At 36.8% G+C, this 21469-nt stretch overlaps 2 protein-coding genes across 2 annotated transcripts in view; one reads left to right on the plus strand and one right to left on the minus strand.

The window, feature by feature from the left end:
• Positions 1–21469, plus strand: part of RALGPS2 (Ral GEF with PH domain and SH3 binding motif 2) — a 120885-nt gene that overhangs the window by 71685 nt on the left and 27731 nt on the right.
• Positions 1742–20802, minus strand: ANGPTL1 (angiopoietin like 1). Its single transcript, XM_006088955.3, has 5 exons — positions 20029–20802; positions 14718–15563; positions 5268–5461; positions 3740–4010; positions 1742–2166 (listed from the first exon to the last, which is right to left on the minus strand). The coding sequence occupies exons 2-5, from the start codon at positions 15535–15537 to the stop codon at positions 1979–1981; spliced, it is 1473 nt and encodes a 490-aa protein (XP_006089017.1). The 5' UTR covers positions 15538–15563; positions 20029–20802; the 3' UTR covers positions 1742–1978.

The following is a 21469-nucleotide window of genomic DNA, read 5'->3' on the forward strand; positions in this document are numbered from 1 at the left end:
TCAGGGGTGGGGGGAGTTCTGGGGATGGTGGGGAGGGCCCTGAAAACCATTCTAAGAGGAATAGGTAAAATAAAGAATAATACCACGAAAAGGTTTTAATGTTCTCTTACCTTCTCTCCAGAAGTTTTATTTTGAGATGTGCCAGAGGAAAAACATTGGTCATGTTTTAGTGGACTTAAGTTGTTCAAATAAATGATAGTCTTCAGTTCTGATTGGATTTTCTTTTTGTTTGAGCAGAAGTCTGATGAGATTTCTCTAAAATCTTGCTAGTAGTTCACAAATGAATTAAGGGAAGGTCAGCTCTAAGCAATGGACATGTTTTTGGAAGGAAGTTGTTTCAGAAGGTTGGTGATAAAGTTGTTGCAAAGATGAGTTAAAGACATACACATTATAAAATGGAATTAATGATTTGGACTATCCAAACCCCTGTGGATTCTGCTCTGAAGCAGTTGAATCTCAGAATCTCCGTATTGGGGGGACACCTAAAGTTCTTATAGTTGTTTTAGTCTTACCTGTAAGTATGCAGTAATGTTGCAAAGCTGTCCAAGCTTTCTGACTTGAATAGCAGGATTTTTCCAAATAGTAAGGATCAGTAAGTTAGAGAGGGAAAGTAACCTATATAATAAAAGCCTAATATGCAAATCAACCGAACGGCTGGTTGCTATGACGCCCCCCCCCCCCCCACCACCGGGGGACAGACGCTCAACACAGGAGCTGCTCCCGGCCTGCAGGCCCCGACTGGCGGCAGCAGCGGGGGGGTGGGGCCGGCGAGCAGGCAGCGCCAGGCCAGCCACGGCAGGTGCCAGCAGGGGCCCCCCAATCACCCCGCCAGTTGCCCCACATATCGGCCCTGATCGCCGCCCAGGCATAGGGACCCTACCCGTGGACGAAATTCGTGCACTGGGCCTCTAGTTTATAAATAAGCTTAGCGTTATAATTTAGATCTCTGTTAGACCATTGGCTCATTAAATATTCTGCATTTGTATAATATTAGTATCTTACTAATATAACAACATAAAATGCACTTCAGGAGATTTTGTCCAGCAAATCATATGAAGATAATACAAAAAAAAGTATTTGTATATTTCTGTTTCTGTAAATTGACCATTTAAATATTGTCTACATTTATTTTTTTGTTTTAAAAATAATATATTTTAAAACTATGTGTCACTTAATTCTTTTGGGAAATTGGCATAAAATAATATTGTTACAAATTTAGATTTAATTATTTCATGTGAAAGGCACAGATTCCATTTGAAATAACTTTTATTTAATGCAAAATGTATTTTTTATTGGCAAAACTAGAGTTTTCTCTAATTTCCTGTCTATTTTTTAAAAATATATTTTATTGATTTTTCACAGAGAGGAAGGGAGAGGGATAGAGAGTTAGAAACATCGATGAGAGAGAAACATCGATCAGCTGCCTCCTGCACACCCCCTACTAGGGATGTGCCCACAACCAAGGTACATGCCCCTGACCAGAACTGAACCTGGGACCCTGGAGTCCGCAGGCCGACACTCTATCCACTGGGCCACACTGGTCAGGGCTCCTATCTATTTTTTATAAATAAAATGTATGACTTGACTGAAATCTTTAAAAATATCTTTTCATTGGAAGTAAGAAAAATCTCAAAGTTTTTAAATAAATTGTTAAGGATGTCAAACGTATTCAATTTTGATTTAAAATAAAGCTGAGGTTTGTTTTACTTTGTGGCAAATATTTACATTGTAAAAAACAAGATTTGCCCATATTTATCATTGTAATTTTTAAAGTAACTAAGATTATGGAAACTAATAATCTGCTGTATATTGAGGGAAAATGAAACCATATTCATAAATTCTCTTTATAGGTACGGTAAAATTTGTTTAAAAAACTGTATCTGTAGAAATGGATTGTGCAAGATACTATATGTATAAAATTTACATTTTCAGGGACTGAAAAATACAGAGTTCTATTTAAGTTGTAGACTGTCTCCCTTTAGTCAATAGGCTTGATCATCATTTGAACTGCTCTCAAAGAGTATGACCCGCCTCGGTATTCGGCCCAAAAGATTCCATCTTGGTACTTGCTTCTGTAGTGGCCTCCTCGATACCACACTCCGTTCAGGTTAGAATGAGCACAGGCATTGTACCACCAGCCTCCTTTATGGAAGTGCGCACAGTTTCCTTTGAGGGAAAAATAGAGTTATCAGAGTAAGTTTCTTCTAAGTGTGGTACTCAGCACACCACCCAAAACCTTGGAACAGTACATTTTCCTTACTGATTTCCATTAGCCTTTATCTTCATAATTTTGTTTTTTCATTTATTCTGTTACTGTTGCTTAAATATTAAGTACATGAAAGATCACTGGAACTTTCTTATCTTGCCCTTTGCTTGCTTAGGATTTGTTTTGTTGTTGTTGTTGTTAAGTGATTTAATTTTCCAAGTAGCAGGGTAAATAAAATGCAAGTATTGTTTGCATATAAGAGAGAGATTGGAAGGGAAGATAGGAAGTTGCTAAAGAGAGTAAAGTTTGGGGGAAATTGAATTCTCAAAAATAATATAAAACAGTATGACTGTCAGTTAAATGGGTTTCTATAAAAAATGCATACGTTATAGTTATTTCACTCATCCTTTTTTCCTCTCTTGCCTATGTGAAAAAAAAGGCTGTTTTCCAGGATACAGCTGAACAGAAATATAGATCAATTTTGGGGGGTGATATCTCCTCCCAAACCTGGGTTAAGGAGGCAAAAAATATATGAAAATTAAATTAAAAATTATCTTATGTGGGTGGCCTAATTGATTTTGAGAAGAATATTAATTTCCCCTCTGAATAAAGCTCGTGTTTGTTCCTTTTTTACATGTCGCAATTGTTTGCTGTTCCCCTTTGCTAAGAAATGCCTTTCCCCATATACCCAAGTGGCTTCTTCCTTCACTCCCTACAGTTCTTTATTCAGAAATAACTTCTCACAATAACCTTCCTTGGCCACCTCACAGAAAAGAGCACCTACCCCATCCCCTTCTTCCCATTACTTTCTTTTCCCTTTCTGAGTTTCGTTTTTCTTAGAGTACTTGTCACCATCTGACAAGTCATTTGTCTCCCTCGTCAGCTCCAAAGGGCAGGAACTTTATTCACTGCTGTGTCCTCAGCACCAGCCTGGCACATGGGAGGTATCCAGTTAGTGTCTGTTATGAATTTTAGGCAGTTGACAGTTTTATTTCAAGATGAGTGCCTTTTTGTTTTGTTTTCCATTTCCCATCCCTCCAACTTAGACCAACAGAACCTTCTTCACAGAGGTCATGCATTGAGATTTCTTTATAGCAGTGATATTCAACCAGTTGCTGCAAGAATTTTTAAAAGCGCAGTACCTGATTCTTTAGTCAGGGGCACTGATCTCTTTTCCCTTAGATTGTCAAATAACAAAATGACAGAAGTCAACACAACAATAGCTGTCCGGTGTGAATGAATCAAAATTATCCCTATTTTTTGTCTGATCAGCAAAAAGTATATGTTTTTTGGTGTGCCATAGAATTTTAGTAATTCATTTGTGTGCCATGAGATGATAAAGGTTGAAAATCGCTGCCTTATAGAAGAAATTCTAAAGCTGTTCCTTTCCAGATTATATTCCTTTTGACTGAGTCCAAAATGACCTTTCTAGAAAGATTTTTAGTGGTGTACACTTTACTCTAACAGGTTCTATTTCATGCACAGAAAGTGGTAATTCTACAAAGAATGCACATCAGCTTTTTTCCTACCTACCTGCATACATATCTTTATCTCTGTCCAGTGTGGTGAATTGTTTACCATTGTGCCACATCATAGAGTCCCCTGCATTTCCCTGGTAAGTCCCCAGGCGCAGTCTATAGAATTCACTTTCAGGTTCCAGGCGAAAGCTGCTATATTCTGCATAGACTTTTTTATCACTCCAGTCTTCTAATTCAATCAGCAACTTGTAATTATCTTGGTTGCTAATCATGTAAATATTTTCCAATCCAAGCCAGTATTCTCCGTCAATGTTTCCAAACCCTTTCTGTTCATTAAGAAAGAGCATGAGTACATAAATAGCTGTAGTGATAGTACATGTTTTAATAGATATGTTTTAAACGTTTGAGCATAATGATATTGGCCATTTAAGTGGTAATGTGAAATTCCATTTTAGTAGGTCACCCAATCTTTATGAGTCCCCACATAGTCACTTAGTTTTGTTTTGCTTTCTCTTAATCTGTCAGTAGTATTTATTTGCACAGCTAGTTTCAAACCCTACAAATAAGACAAAGGCAAAAGAGAATAAAAGTGACTCATAGCTGCTAGAAACATTAACTAATGAACTACCCAGATCCTTGAAAAGGGTTCCTGATAGCTCTCATTATACAAAGAGCTAATTTTTTCCTAAAAGTATATACTGTCCCCACCATAGTCAAACAAAAGGATATCTAACATTATGATCATTCTACAAAAGTATCTCTTAGAACAAATTATCTTCTTTAGCTCTATTATAAGTAAATATAAGAAGATAAAATAGTAATCTCCAAAGTTTCCCCTTTGAAAAATTGTAGATTAATGTTGGAAAAAAATAACTGTCCCATTTCAGTAAGCACTTCCCATTGCATGTGTGCAGCAGAATTTAAGTTCAGTAAACCTTATCTTAACACTAAATGTATTTTCAAGGAGGTTGTGCTGCAGAATTTCATTTTTCTAGTTAGTATTTGTTTAATAATTTATACTTCTGACATGGATATATTAATGTCTCATTTTTAGCTGCCAGTAAAATATCACCTAAGAGTGAATAATCACATGTTATTTTACAGTTTTGACTGAATTATTAACCATCTAGAGAATAATAGTTTCTACCATCTGCCATCCTTAAACTAAAAATATATACCACTCAAAAAAAAAAAAAGCATTAGCATGGTTTATCAGAGGTAATTAGTCCTAGAAAAGGGGTAATTTTTTTAAAGTCCTATACTTCATATTATTGCTTAAATATACTTGATGTTAGGTACAGATGTGGTTATAAACAAGCAGTCATTGCCTTAGAAAATGGAATTAGGAGAAGTCTTTGCAAAGAACCACTTACATATGTGTATGAGTCATCCAGATGAAAAGGGGTCATTTTAAAATGCATGTTTAGTTTCCTTTTTATATTTTAATTTTTACTTTAAAACTAGAGATGAGAATCATCTTTTTTGACAAACGTCACTAACGAAAAACATGGATAGTTATTTTTTTACCTGTGTGTCTAATTTATGGAATGGCTACTGTCCTCTTGTCTGATTCACTGACTTACCTTATAATTGTCCCAGTTTCTGAAGAAGTTGACAGAGCCATCTGTCCTCTTCTGAATAACAGTCCAACCCCCAGGGTCCAAACTGTTCTCACACCATAACTGCAGTGGTCCATTGCTGTTTTCGGGTTTAATCATATAAATTCCACTGACTGAGTAGCCAGCCTCTTTTGCTTGCTGGCAATCTTTGAATGGTCCTGTAATTGAAATATTATTGATTGGCTGGAAACTTAATAAGAAAACAGCCATATTAAAATAGTTTTTAATCAGGAGCCTTACCTTTGTATCTTTACAGAAACCACTTTTTGTCTATTGTGTACACAATGCTATAAAAGTTAAAAACTAAGTAAAAGGATTAGCACAAGCCCCATTCTCCAGAACATTAACTTGTGTCATTTTCCACTATTCTTGCAAGCCTTTGTACATATACACACGCTTTTATACTGTTATCATCATAACACATATAGAAAGTTGGATTCTGTCTTTTTATTTTAATAAGCATTTCCATAGTCTGCATTTAGGTACTTACGATGCTGACATATTATTTATTCCGCTGACATTGGACATTGAGGTTTTATCTGATTTTTGCTGTTAGAAATAACACTTCACAAAGTGTCTTCTTAGGTTTCATTTTTTCATATTTTCTTATAAAAATGTTGTGGGATTGATCTACTGGATCAGGAGAGTGTGAAACTTTTACAGTTCTCCATAGAGCCCAGTTTACTGTTTTTAAATTTTGATTTCAGTGGAATACACTAGTTCTTTGAAATACTAAAAAACAGCATGCCATGATGAGTTTTAGAATTGTTGAATGTTCCATTAGCCTTTTGGAAACTCACACTGTACATTCACATCTTAAATACTGAAAAGCCCTGAAATAAACCATAGTTTCCCAAACTTAAAAAATCTTCTAACTTTTCTCCCTATGCAACAAATAGTCCGTGAGAATACATTTCAGGAATGTTGGCAGTGTGCCTTCCTAAAGAGTTGTATCAATTTTATGACTAATAGTAATTTTTAAATTTAATCTACATAATGACCCTGTGATAGTTTACAGATGTTCTATAGATGAGACAGTTTACTATAGACTAAGGTCCCATATCAAATAAGGTAGTAAACCCTGGACTTAAAACTGTTTCTTTCTAATCCCAGAGTCCATGCTCTGACCTGCTGTTATATTTCAGAGTTTTATGGAATCTCTCATTTTTTAACTCACTAATAAGTTCTTCATGTCTTTTCAAATGACAAAGCGTTTTGTAAAATCATTTGTAGAATGTCTGACTCATGAACTTGTGATACCCACATTTTTGGATCTAACCACTGAGACAAAGTAGCCAGGGCTATTAGAGCCCTTTTTTTTTTTAATATATTTTATTGATTTTTTACAGAGAGGAAGGGAGAGGGATAGAAAGTCGGAAACGTCGACGAGAGAGAAACATCGATCAGCTGCCTCCTGCACACCCCCCACTGGGAACGTGCCCGCAACCAAGGTACATGCCCCTGACCGGAATCGAACCCGGGACCCTTCAGCCCGCAGGCCGACGCTCTATCTACTGAGCCAAACCAGCCAGGGCTATTAGAGCCTTTTGATGCAACACTTAAAGTAGTCATTATCAGTAACTGTTAGTTCTCTCCTTTTCTCCTTTCTAACCTTGACACATAGTAATAGCTTATTTAATAATATAAGTATTTAATAATTTAATAAATATATGCTTATTTAATTTATAGATTTAATGTGGCTGTTCAAAGATGAACACACAGTCATTTCTACTGTAGCAGTAGAAATTTCTATTGTAGCAAAATACTGTATTTCTGAAAAAATCCATGTTCTGCAAAATCATGCACTGAAAATAACAGCCAGTGTTAGCTGTTAGCATACTTTGTCATCAGTTGCAGTTAACTTGTGGCATAAAACTGATGAAATGCTTGGGAAAATCCCATATGAACCAAAATGACCCCTTTGTTTTACTGATATTATTCTCCCTCTTTTTTTATTTTTTAAAAAAATATATTTATTGATTGATTTCAGAGAGGAAGGGAGAATGAGAGAGAGAGTTAGAAACATCAATGATGGGAGAGAATCATCGATCAGCTGCCTCCTGCACGCCCCCCACTGGGGACCGAGCCTGCAACTCAGGCATGTGCCCTTGGCCAGAATCGAACCTGGGACCCTTCAGTCCGCAGGCTGACACTCTATCCACTGAGCCAACCCGGCCAGGGCTATTCTCCCTCTTTTGCTAGTCACATATGATCTGCTTCACATTACAGAAACATACATTGTAGTCAAGTCACAGAAAGGTAGAGAAGTTGTATTTCAGATAGGATGAAATTTAGAGAATTTAAATTTCATATGTTGGAATGAAATGGAAGGAAAAGTGAAGTATGATTTCCAAGTCCATTCTTAGATTATTTTGTGTAATGCATGATAACATATTCATTTATATATTCATGGAAGTTCCCATGGGCAAGAACTGTATCTTTTGGTTGTGTATCAGCAGTTTAAACCCACTTAGGCACTCAAATATTTGTTGAATTAAATGGAAAAAAAAGCCACAGTGGTTTCCTCAGTTCTGCATTAACTTTTCCAGAAATGTCTTTGCTGCTTCTGCTATAGACTAGAAGCTGTTTTGGCTCAAGTGGTAAAGAAATAGCCATAGAGGGCACATCCCCAGTAGGAGGTGTGCAGAAGGCAGCTGATCGATGTTTCTCTCTCATCAATGTTTCTAACTCTCTATCCCTCTCACTTCCTCTCTGTAAAAAATCAATATAGTTTTTTTAAAAAAAGAAAGAAACAGCCATAGAGTGTAGTGGGAAAGTGGGGAAGTGGCAAGTAAAGAGAGAATTCGCTACAGCGTAGCAAGTGCTTTGATGGAGTTATACATCCAGGTTGTGCACAGTTATGCACATGGGAGCCCTAGCTAAGAAATAGCTAACCCAGATTTTTAGGTAAGAGATCAGAGTCTACCTATATCGGAGCTGAGTTTCAAAGATGGATTAGTAGTTAGGCTGGCGGAGGTAGGAAGTCTGATCAAGGCCACACATGAGTCATGTGCTGAGAGGGAGAGGGAAGGGCTCCGTGTCACGGAGGAGTTCCAGGTTTGGCGTGCCTCTAGTGGGAGTGACTAAGGGTGCCACTGAGAGCCCGTGAGGTGGACACTGGAGCTGAAACGGGTTCTCTCAGTTTAGAAGTAGTCAGCATGGTTATTTCCAAAGTTAGCTAGGGTTTCTAGGTTGTCACTCAGAGTGGTCAGGGTTACTTGTCTTAAAACCTGTTAGTGGTGTGATTACTGTCTGCATAAGTGTTTTTGTTGCAATACACATACCTCTCTCATTTCCGAAATTTGCTTAGTTTCCTTTGTATTGTTTAGTTCATGAATATCATCTTTGTAAATATTTACTCTGCATGCATTGGAGTATAGTTTGGACAGTTTATATTTAAGTATATATTCATGACTTTGACTTTCATGAGGTTATTTGAAATGCTGTAAAATATTTATCATTATTTTTTTTGTTAATCCTAACCCAAGGACATTTTTCCATTGATTTTCAGAGAAGTGAAAGAGATGGGGAGAGACAGAGAGAGAAACATTGATGTGAGAGAGAGACATATCCATTGGTTGCCTCCTGCATATGCCCCGGCCAGGGCAGGGGATCAAGCCTGCAACCGAGGTACATGCCTTTGACCGGAATTGAACCTAGGATCCTTCAGTCCACAGGCCAATGCTCTGTCCACTGAGCCAAAGCAGCTAGGGCAATGCTGTAAAATATTTAGAAACACCAAGGTTTTGAATGTTGACAGAACATTTATAAAATACCTTTTTCTTTCTGCTATTTAATATGCCCTTGGATATTTAAGCAAATGAAAGAGTTCTGGGTTTTCTAAATCCAGCTTTGATTTGACAAGACTTCCATTTGTGCAAATTTAAAATGATCTTCAACTTTAATTTTCAACCCACATTTTTTCAGTGGGCTTCATATTTACAAGGTGGATGCCTGTTAGACTTACTTGATATAAAGAGAGGCTCAGGAAAAATTAGTTAATTCTTCTCCAGTACATGTGGATAAAATTAATAAAAGTAGTGCTTATTGTTACCTTTTTTTCTCCTCAGTAAAGATAGTAAATATAAGAATTTAGTATTTGTTTATATTTATTTTATAAATAAACCATTAATCTGTCTTAGCCAGTGTGCACTGTTGATCTTGGCAGAAATAGTTTCTCATTATTACTTACATATCTCATTTACTTTCTGCTCTAGAATAAGGTTGTAAATCATTCTTATAATACATATTTTACTACTTTCTCTGTACTGTAAAAAAAATACAGAGTGGGAATTCTTAAATGACTAGTAGAAGGACCAGTTTTCTTTTTGAGAGATCAAATATAACTTGTTCATTTGAATATTATCAGAAATTAATTGACATGATTTAGGAATTTGTTCATAGTGGTTCAATGGGTATAGAAGTACCTTTGTTTTAAAATAGGAATTTTATTAACCCATTTCTTGTATTGAATAATCTTGTGATATTCTTCATCTTCCATGACACACAACTTGATTCTTTTCTAGGCAAGAAACTGGAATTCTGTACATGGAATTTGAGGGACCAGTCTCTTCCTCCTCAGTTTTTTTGATGATTAAAGTTTGTACAGGGCTAACAAACTCCAGTTAATAGATCTGATTCATAGAAAGAAAAATATTGACCTGTAATTTCCCAGTGAGTATGTCTCATAAAGAACCCATATTTTGAACAAAGCAGTGGGTTAACCCCTAGAGTGCCGGGGAGCGCAATCGCGCTCCTCCTGCAGTATCCAGTTCTAAGTCTGCTTTTCTTAGTGATGATGATATTGCTAAATATGTCAATTCTTGCTGTGAAGATGACGATTTTGTGGAAGATATTGAATATGTAACTTCATTTACTTGCGATTCATAATTTTTTTCCTAAACTGCTGTAAAATCAGCAAAAATGCCTTGGCAATTTTAGCATCGTTCCTAGGATATTGGTTGGCACTCAAAGGGTTAAATAAAAGATTTCAGCCCTGGCCAGGTGCCTCAGTGGGTTGGTGCATCTTCCTGTACACTGGAAGGTCTCGGGTTCCATCTCCGGACTGGGTGTGTACGGGAAGCAGCTGATTTATCTTTCCTCTCCCTTTCTCTCCCTCTAAAATGAGTGGAAACATATCCTCAGGTAAAGATTTTTTTTAAAAAAGATGTCATACTTTGAATAGCACTTGTGCTAGGAATCAACTTTAACATACCTGCCCTTTTTCTACAAACTAATTACCTAAGTTAAAAGGAGAATCCTGCCCTTTTTGTTTTTAAATTTCTCATTTATTTTCTTACTTTGTCCGAATACTGTTCTCTTTGTGATAGGAGAAACAGGACAAAAAAAAAACACACACACAAAAAAAACCACCCACCAATTTAGAGCTTTCAGATAATTGGTCAGCAAGTAAAATCTTTTGAAAGGTAAACTCTTTAATTGGGTTGTGAGTTAAGTATAAGGTACGTATATTTGAGAGCATTTCTGGAATGGGAAGTTTGAGGCAGATACTTGCTAAAGTGATAATAGATTCTTTCTTGTAATAATATGATTTACTTTGTTTATTAATCTTTAAATTCAAAATGCAGTTACCAACCTTAGCTTTTATTTTTCAAATTATTAAAGAACTTAACCTATTGTTTTTCATAACTAGTTAATAGAATTATATTCTAACTAGAGGCTCGGTGCACGAAATTCGTGCACTTGGGGGGGGTTCCCTCAGCCCAGCCTGTGCCCTCTCACAGTCCGGGAGCCCTCAGGGGATGTCCGACTGACAGCTTAGGTGTGCTCCCTGGGGGTAGCAGGCCTAAGCCAGCAGTCAGACATCCTTAGTGCTGCTGCGGAGGTGGGAGAGGCTCCTGCCACCGCTGCTGTGTTCGCCAGCTGTGAGCCTGGTTTCTGGCTGAGAGGCGCTCCCCCTGTGGGAGTGCACTGATCACCAGGGGGCAACTCTTGCGTTGAGCGTCAGCCCCCTGGTGGTCAGTGCATGTCATAGTGACTGGTTGTTCTACTGTTCAGTCGATTTGCAAATTAGCCTTTTATTATGTAGGATGGGTCCTTTGCTTATTAACCAGACTTCTTTAGTTTTTTTTGTTTTAACTGTTAATATAAGTATTCCACTAAAACCAATTGCATCTTTAAAATTTACGAATAAGAAACATTTTAAATCATTGAAAATTAGCTTATTATGCACTTAACAGCATATTTTTAGTTTCTAATTATTTTTTTCAAGTTTAACTTTTTTAAGCTCACCTTTTATATCCCTTTACATGTCAAGGCAAAGCACATACAGAGAAGTGCACCCACAAAAGTTAATAATCAGCGATGGTCAGACCACACACAAGTCAGTTTTTTCACATGAGTCACTTCATTTAATCATCACAACGATATCTTTTACAAAAGGGGCAGCCAGGTCTCAGAAAAGCCTTGCCCGAACCCAAGGTTCTTGACTTTTAGGTCTATGCTCTAACACACTGTAGAGAAACTCCCAACTCCCTTTACCTGTAAGGAATAAACTTATTTTTTATAATGCTGCCATTTGTGAAAGAGTGATGTTTTCTTCTATAAAAGACTGACCTAAAGTGCAGCCACTGAATATCATTAACAGCTAAGAGTTTTATCGATGGCAATGTGCCAGTGTGTAGTCATTCCCAAACATTTTGTTTTTAAGGTAGAGGGAAGGTTTTGTTCCTGGAGATAATTTATGTTGAACTAACAAAATTATGCCATTACTTGCTGTAAGTTCATAATAAGTTTGTCAATTTTTAAAGACCAATTTAAAAGAAAATATAAAACTGACTGTCATTTAAAAACCTTTTTTAAAAAATGGTAAGATATAGATAACATGACATTTACCAACTTAGCCACTCGTAAGTGTGCAGTTCAGTGGCATTAGTACATTCTCATTATTGTGCAAGCAATCTCCAGACTCCCTTCAGCTTGCAAACTGAAATTCTATGCCCCATCCTACAGCTCCCCATTCCCTCCCTCACCCAGCCCCTGGCAGCCACCATTCTTCCTTTTGTCCTTATGAATTTGACTCTTCTAAGTACCTCAAAAAAATAAAATTACACGTATTTGACTTTTTGTGACTGGCTAAGATACATTTTAAATAATACATAAAATGATGTATTTAGACGTTAGAATGATAATATACAACCTACATGTAGACACCAGTAATCTGAGCTTCTTGGTGTTCGAAGCATATGTCAGTACAGCAATAGCCCCCCATCTTTGCATTCTTTGTGCAAGTACCCAAACAGCTTAGACATATTTTCCAGACTGGCATAGGATATTATGAGAGTTTAGCACATTATTAAGAAAAGAAAATAACTAGTTTCTTGTTTCTTGTAGTAAGTTATAGTTTATAAGAATCACAGACTATTAGAACTAGAAAGGGTGTTAGAATCATCCAGTCCAACCAATGCTCATTGTACAAATGAGAAAACAGAGACAGGCAAAGTGACTTACCCAAGGTCAATAACAAAGAAAACACATTTTCTTAATTCTGTGTACTTTTCTTATATATTCATTAGTGTACTATTGAACATTCTTATAGTGTAATTAATATGTCTTTGGATTTCAGAGACCAACATTTATAGAATAAAATAACTAAAAATGTTTGTTTATAACAACAAATAATAACAGAAAAAAGTTATGCCTGTTCTTAATTTTTACATTAAGTATTGGTTTAGTAAGTATATTTATATCACTGTTTCATTAAAGCAAAAGTCTGTTTAATGGGACTTTTGATATGCTGAATCCCTAGCATGGAATTTAATTCTGTAATACTAGATTTTTCTTGCACTACAGCTCAATGTATAATAAAACCTAGAACTGATATCTTATTTCAGATAAGCATGTTTAGTGTGTCAGCATATGAATATGTGAGTATTCATTTCTTCTAGAATTGGTGATGCCATCCACTTAACATTCAGCACCCACAGAAAATACTCCATGACGGTTGTCTCCATGTGTACATAGCTATGCACCCACCAGTTTATTAAAATCCACACGCTTCAATTATGTTTATTCATAAATCATATGTACAACTGATTTTGTGTACATTAAGAGCTTACAAAAATATATACATTTTTAAAAGAATATACATAATAAATATTTTTTTCTTTCTATATTCAGTGGATCATTTTTTACATATCTTTCCTTTGGAAAACAAAGGTGGTGGAGATAGTAATAATGATCAGCACTTAGACAGTTTAATGGTACTCTAGCCTATTGTTACTGAATGAATCCAGTATATAGAATTGCATAAAGTACTTTCTTGAAGGTTTTTGAAATGACACAACTTCAAGAAGCTGTATAAGAATGTAATATCAAGTCAATCAGCATCTATTTAGCATCTGCAAATGAGACACAATACCCATCGATCGGGAAGGAGCTTATAGTAGGAAGGCATCTTTTTAGATGTGTTATAGGTCCTGTGTGTACATGTGAAGATAACTGATAATGCCAGAGCTAATATGGGAAATGTGTTACAGAGAGAAGAGACATTCATGGAGGGAGGCAATCACTTCAAGCCTATGGGAGTCAACAGGGTCTTCAAGGAGGAGTAGCTACTTTTATTATTTTATTTTCCCTTTTTTAGTCTGGGCCTTATAATTTGAATAGTAAGAAGACAGTGACTTGATCCATTTTATTGAAGCGGGCGGTTTTTGTAAAGGAAATCAACAGAAGGAAAGCTAAAGAAGTAGGATGGATCTTTTGAGGATATTAGTCTTACCCGGCTAAACAAATTGGACTTTTCCAGTTTGTAGTCGGGGAACATATAAGCAGAAGTGTGATGTGATCAAAGTGGTGGTTAAAAAAGACAAATTTTTTGGCAATGTAGAATATATTTTCTGGAGAGATAAAATGGAGTTATGGAGGCTAGTTGACAGGCTATTATAACATCTGAGTTCCAGGCACTGTTGTTGTCTCCATTTTAAAGATGAAGAAACGGAGGCAGGGAGCAGTTCTCTGCCTCCCCACCCCGTCCAAGGCCACACAGGTAGTAATTGAGGAAGTTCCTGTCCTCTAGACTCCCATAAATAGTTTGGATCAAAACTGGAGTTCTGACTCTGAATACAAATGAGTTAGCAATGAGCTTACTAAATTGAAACAAAGATGGTTTATTTTTGCACCTAGATCAGTGACTGATACTGAATGAAGGAAAGAATGAAATTAAGGAAGAGAGGGAGAATTCTAGGTTTGGAGTTTGGGGGTTTTTTGCTAGTGAAAACTTACTTATACTTATAGTCTTAGAGCTGAGAGATCTATTTGTCAATTCTTAGTAGAAAACAAAAATAGAAATTTTAATTATTATGTATAATTACTTCACCAAAGTGAGTATTGTTTCCTCAACTCTAAAACATATTAACCCCTTACTTCCATTTTTAACAGAAAGTGGTAACTCACCTTCATTGATGAAAGTTACTGGTGGTATCTTGAAAGGGCTTTTGGTGGGAGAAGTCGGCAGATCAGGTGGTGGCATTAAATCTCTGGGATCACCTGGATCCCTCTGTATCTCATTACCTGCCAGTAGCCCAGGAGTGTACTGATGACTGCTAGGAATGTGTCGCGGCACTACCTGGACAAGAGGAGGAGACACATGGGGTTCTTGTCGGGAAAAGATCCGCAAGCACTGTTCTTCCAACAAAGTGATCATCACAGACTGATTATTGACAAGGTCAGTCAAGGAAGCATATTTCACTTCTAGCTCCCTGTACCTTGTTGCCATCCTCAACATTTCTGTGGTGACGTTGAGGATTTTATTTTCCAGCTGGGAAAGTTCAAGTGAGTTATCCCTCTTCCGGATAATCTCGTGTAGTAGCTGCATGTAGAGTTGGGTAACTCGCGAGTTCATGTTCCGGCTCTCTTTTCTCAGCAGCTTCACCTCGTTCACAATGTTTCCATCCACATCCACCACCAGCTGCAGGACGTCTATCTCCCGCTTCTGCTTGGACAGCACGTCCTTCAGGTTCTCCAGGTCCATCCTGGTGATCATGTCTTTAATGGTGCCTGCATCTTGCCCTTTGGTATTGACACAAATCGGCCCCGTTATTTTCTGTTCAGGTACCAGGAACGTGTACGCACATTTCTTTACCTCCTCTTTGCTGTCCGTGGCACGAGGATATCTCCTCTGGGTTATTTTTTTTATTTTGAACTCTCCTCTACAGTGTTCGGTGCCCGTTAATAGGAAGAGGAGCACAATTAGGGTCCAGATAAAAGCCTTCATTTTGAAATGAGCTTGTGTAACGCCTTCTAAAAAACAAGCCAATGAAGGGAAGAAGTAAAAGGAATAAATAGTAATCTACTTTTAAAGTCAGTGATGTAAAAAAGAATATCTAATAATAAATTGGACCAGAATTAAAGTTATTAATTTCTTAAGTTCAGTATCATAGTACCTTCGCATTTGTTTAAAAATTAGGTTTCAGAGACTACCTTTCCAAGTGCCACCTTCCTGCTTTTTCTTCCCAGCTCAGTGATTGCCCACTGAGGGCAGAGGCACCTAAGCAGAGACTTTTCTGACTTTTTTTTTTCTTTTCTGACTTTTAAAAAGCTCACTTACTACCTGAAAACTCTTAAAATGGCACACAATATTTGTAAGGCATTAATTAAAACATTGTTCCCTAACTAGTGTTAAAGTTACTAGGTGACTACTAGTTGATGTTTTATATTTTTATACTGTGCAGTTTCAATTAAATTAGCCCTCTGGTTAAATACCTTTATAAACTATCAAATTCAAGAAACATTTTTAGGTAAATCTAAAATGGGAAAGTTTCAGCATTGTTTTGTTGTTGTTGTTGTTGCTGTTGTTGTTTTATAGGATGTCTTTTGGGATTGGGGACAAGTTTAAGAATGATAGCATGCGTATAGTCATTATTGTGGGTATCGTGTTTCTCAGCCATAATATTATATATGCTCTAAGCTTATATATATTTCAGCAGGTTCATTCTCCTAACAGGTTCTGCTGAATTGCATTTTAGTAAAATGTTACCTTTCTATAACCATTACCAAGGCAAGGAACCACCTGCAATTGAGCGTGGTTGTTAAAGTTGGGAAGTGCCTCGGAGAGCACCTCAGTCGAGAACCTCTTTGGGCCCGAGTGCGTGGTGAAGGCCTGGGCCGCACAAGCAGGTGATGCTGGAGGCAGGTCAAGAACTCAGGTTCCCGGGCTCTTCCGTGAGTGTTGGTAGCAGTGGCACACACACTGAACGTGTGCTTGCCCGGGATGTTTCATTTTTGCTGTGGCAGATGAGAAATACTTGTCCTCTATGCTATAGTTTTGTGGAAACTTTCATTAGAACTAGTTTAGTTCCAAGAACCGGAGCCTCTCCCTTTCTCTGTAGCTACCTCCCTGAAGAGGAGCAGCAGAGAGAACGTGTCTCTCCATCAGGTCATCAGCACCTGCTGTGTATAGCCCACCTCTCCTGTAAATGCATTCCTGTCTGCTCTTTTGGAAGGATGGCAGTGGATACACTAACACAGAGCTTTTCTGCTTGTTTTCCACCCAAGTGCCATTGATTGGAGAAGCTAGGGCCCAGGTTGTTTATGCCTGCTATCGACAATTACAACGCCATCATACTTACGAATGCCAGGCATGGTTTAAAGCCCTTCACATGTATTAAATCATTTGCTTCTCATTACAAACCTCAGAGGTAGATTAATATGATCTTCATTTTTAGATGAAGAAACTGGCACCCGGAAGTTACACACTTCACCCAGAGTCACACAGCTCCTAAGAGATGGAGCCACAATTTGAACCCAGGCAGAAACTCCAGGGTCCATATTAACCACTACATCACATGGCAACACGTTCTCTCCTTTTTCTATCAGCAGCATTACAACAATCCCCTATATTTATATCTGCTTGGCACATGTTAACTATTTGCATCACACCATTTTGCAAAGGAATAAAGTTGTGGAGAAGCTAAAACACTCAAGTGGAATTCAGATCTTCTTGTGACTTCTCTAGACCTGTGGTTTTTATCCTGGTCATTCATAACAACAGAGGAGTCATAACTTTGTGAGTGTGGGGAATTATTGGTTTTTTACAAAATAGTTTAGATAGTAAGGGTGAGCATAATAATATTCCATATGTATATTAAAGACCTTCTGTTGCTGACTGCTCACCAAAAGCATACGTCGATGAATACTTTGTTTTTTGTTTTCATACTTTGCCTTCTGATATTTTAGAGTTTAAGAGTCTTCTATTTTATTTTTAAAAGGACTTTACTACGTAGAGTTACCCACACCAAAAACCAATGCAAGATTTCTCGTTACATTTACCGGATTCATGAAATTCAGATGTGGTTTAATTTAAAAACCGAGGGCAAAAATAAATAAAACAAACTGAGGGCAGTACAATAGAAGCCCTCAGCCTCCTGGGTAAATGCACAGATTTCTCCTGTGGTTACTGTCCTAGTGCTCAAGTCCTCTCATTTCTTAGATCATAAAATCATTTTAATAATCTGCTATGAAATAAGATACCAAAACAAGAAAAATTTAGAAAGTAGTGTGAACTTCAAAACAAGTAGAATTTTATGAACAGTATTCTATTTGAAAAGCTTGAGTTCCTTCCAGACACAGATTTTTTAGAACAACTAAGCGTATAATCCAAGACTGTTGTGACTTTACATCACTATTTTCACAGAAGAACAAAGATGTGAAAATACGAATCTAAATTAAAATAGCAATAGCTTCCTTTAGGTGTATTCTGTCTGCTTTAGCTCTGTATGGGCTCCTGTACAATGAAATCATAACCAAAGTCACTGTCTACCATAAGAGAATCTGACCTAAATTTGTATTTAAAGGAGGCAATTAAAATTTTTTAAAAATAAATACAACACCCTTATCCTTACTAAAGTGTACTGACTTTGTTGTCATCTAAAACAGAGTAAGGAGCCAAATTTTTAAGTAGTAGACTGAGCTACGTCATGGGTAAAGAACCGGTTTTAAAAATACAGTTACTGTTACATTTTCTGAAACATTCTCTTATTTAATATTTTCCCACATATGTTCAGTTTTAAAAGTGAAAGATCCATAAATCTGTGTTACCTCATAAAACCTTTCTGTGTATGTTAAAAATTTTCCTAGATCCCAAGAGAATGTTATAAATTAGTTACAGTATACTTAAGTTTAAATCTGTCTTTGCTTGGTTGTTTTTTGGGGGGAAAGTCTTCTATGCTTTGTGTTAACTTTATTGGTACTTTTTCCTCTTCATAGTTGCTACATTGTCGGCTAGTAGAGAGAAGACATAAGTAGGATTGACTTCCTTTCAAATGGGAAACGTATAGAGGCACCTCACTGCCTGTGTCATGCCCTGAAAACAGTAGGAGGCAGCCAACTTGAATTTAGGAAGCATTGAAGATACCTTAGATAAAGAACTTCCAGATTGTGTATTGTGTTCTAGGAAGAGACCAGCTATCTGTGTGCTTTGGGTTTTAGATTCAATGCTACCCTCAGGCTTCAGTAAGAATTGAGATTTAATGAGGTCCTGCACTTTTCATAGCAAACGATGAAAAGATGGCAAGTATTTCAGATCCAGTATTGCTTGGAAATTTTATCAGAATCTCTTGTGAAACACATTTCACAGAGATCTTCCCAGTGTTTAGAGTTAAGAATGTTTAAGGAAAGGACATGAAAGTTGGGGAAATCTTAGCTTTACTGTTATTTGCTTATTGAAGATACTTACAGTTAGTATCTTGAATGTTTAAAAGGACAGAGGATCCCCAAATCATAACAAACAAGTATTTTTGGTGTTAAAGCTTACTAATTAGTAACCAGGCATTTATTGTTAATAATTCTCACAATACAATTAAAGCCCCCAGATGAAATATTGAAAGAACACTCTTGCTTATGGTTACCAAAATTATTTCTATATAACATTCATATATTTTCTATCTTTTAATCATGTATTTAAGTAACTGTATCTTTGGGGTTTTACTTTCTGTTGTTAATGCTGACTTACATAATACTTATATTGCATTTTCTTTTTCTCCCCAATCCTAATCTATAAGGTTTTAGGGGGGTTATGTATCAATAACTTTGCTTTTTTAATTAATTTAGTTATAATAGTTTTTATTTCTGTTACTCAAGTTAAATTACTATTACATGTAAACCTGGGAAGATATTTAAAATTTTGAGTTTTAACAAGAAATATCATAGACCTGTCTTAAATCATTACAAGAATTTTTGCTGACATTTAGTTATACCATAATTGAGGTGTATTGCAAAGACTTTCAGTTAATTTTATATCTTCTGTGTTTTTTAGCTGTAGTTTAAGATATCTAATGGTATATAAATCTTCACACCCTATAGATATGTGAAGACTAATGTGTATAACTTTTCTTTAAGTTTGTATCCCTTTGTTTTTCATCACTATGCCAAACATAAAAACCTTACACATAAATCTTTACGTTAAAGTTTCTGTCTAGTGTCACTATAGCACTTGTTTCCTGAAACTCAGCATATATACATTAATCTATAAGCATGTCACTAAAGATCATTAAATGAAAAAATAACACATTAATCATCATAAAGTACGTAATGACCAGGTTTTACATAAAGTTGAAAAACAAAAACTTTTCCAGATTAAATAAATTTTAGTGTATTCCAAAATTCTTTGTTTAATAAGAGATTTTGAAATTTCTATGACAGATGTAAAATAATTATGCATTTTGACATACATTAGAATTTTTAAGTAAAAATAAAAGCATTAAAATACCTTTTGCATCTGTTGATAAAGCAAAGCCAGAAACTTGCCGCTCTTATTCTTGCTTTTAAAAATCAGTGTAGGAGTTTGTTCATCTGTGACTTTAATGGCAACTGCATCTTTGTTTTGGGCCGTTGAATCCAGGCTGTAATAAGGAACTTCTTTTTCTTCTTACAACACTAATCAATCGAATTTGACAAGCCACCTATGTAATCTTAAGTAGTGGAGTGGAAGTTCTGGTCTGTGGGCTGTCTTTAATCCAGCAGAGAAGGCGTTGTGGCTTTGCTCTGTCTGCCACATGGAGAAACGCTGTAACCAGCTGCAGCTGACCAGACTGTATATACAGTGCCCTTGAATAGTGATTCCCTCTTTCTCAGTAGACTGGGTTCAGCCCACATCTTACGTCACCAAAAAAATTGCTGGAGACTGGGGGCGTGGGGAGTCTCCTCCCTAGGATTTCCTCTCTGTGGCCTTAAAATAGGGGTGCGGGGAGTGGGATCAGCGGGAGTTGAATAGCTCGGAACAAGGAGAGACTGTGCAGGTTGAAGGAAGGGCACCATCTGGAAACAAACTATCCTAGTTCAGCGGCAATTATAAAACAAACATTGTAGTCTGCTGGCCAGAGATCCTTTAAGTTAAATACTGAAAAAACACAGTACTCAACCTCACTTAGAAGTAGCTGCAGGCTCATGAGTTTGTCTTTTGTTACAAAGAACTAGTTGCACTGCGTCAGGAGGCAGCCACCTGAAGAATGTAATGCTCTTTATAGCCTAGAAATTTTAAACATTTCACTGAGTTTCCATTTTTGAAGATTTTAAACGTTATAAGAGCCGAAACCGGTTTGGCTCAGTGGATAGAGCGTCGGCCTGCGGACTCAAGGGTCCCGGGTTCGATTCCGGTCAAGGGCATGTACCTGGGTTGCAGGCACATCCCCAGTGGGAGATGTGCAGGAGGCAGCTGATCGATGTTTCTCTCGCATCGATGTTTCTAACTCTCTATCTCTCTCCCTTCCTCTCTGTAAAAAATCAATAAAATATATTTAAAAAAAAAAAACGTTATAAGAAACCTAATGTTGTAATATGCTTATCATTACCAAAAATAAGTGGAAATCTATGTATAAAATTATTTCAGAAATTTAACATTTTTAAAACCTAAACTCTGATGCTTTATGTCACTTCCTTCTGTTCTACAACATGGCACCTCTTGTCTGAATAAGGTTATTCTTATGGTTGATATGATATAAATGCAAACATAGCTCTGGCCTGTGGGGCGGGGTTTCACACACACACTGTAAACTTGGACAAGTCACTTTTACCTACCTCTGGCCCAGTGCTTCTGCTATGAAATTAGGGTGCTGGAGAGAGAATTACTAGTTGTTGAGTACTACAACTATGCTAATATATTTCATTAAATCAGGAAATGTGATTCAATAACTCAATAGCTGGGGAAACAC

Source organism: Myotis lucifugus, unplaced genomic scaffold (genome assembly GCF_000147115.1).
Source record: "Myotis lucifugus unplaced genomic scaffold, Myoluc2.0 scaffold_54, whole genome shotgun sequence".
Lineage (NCBI taxonomy): Eukaryota > Metazoa > Chordata > Mammalia > Chiroptera > Vespertilionidae > Myotis > Myotis lucifugus.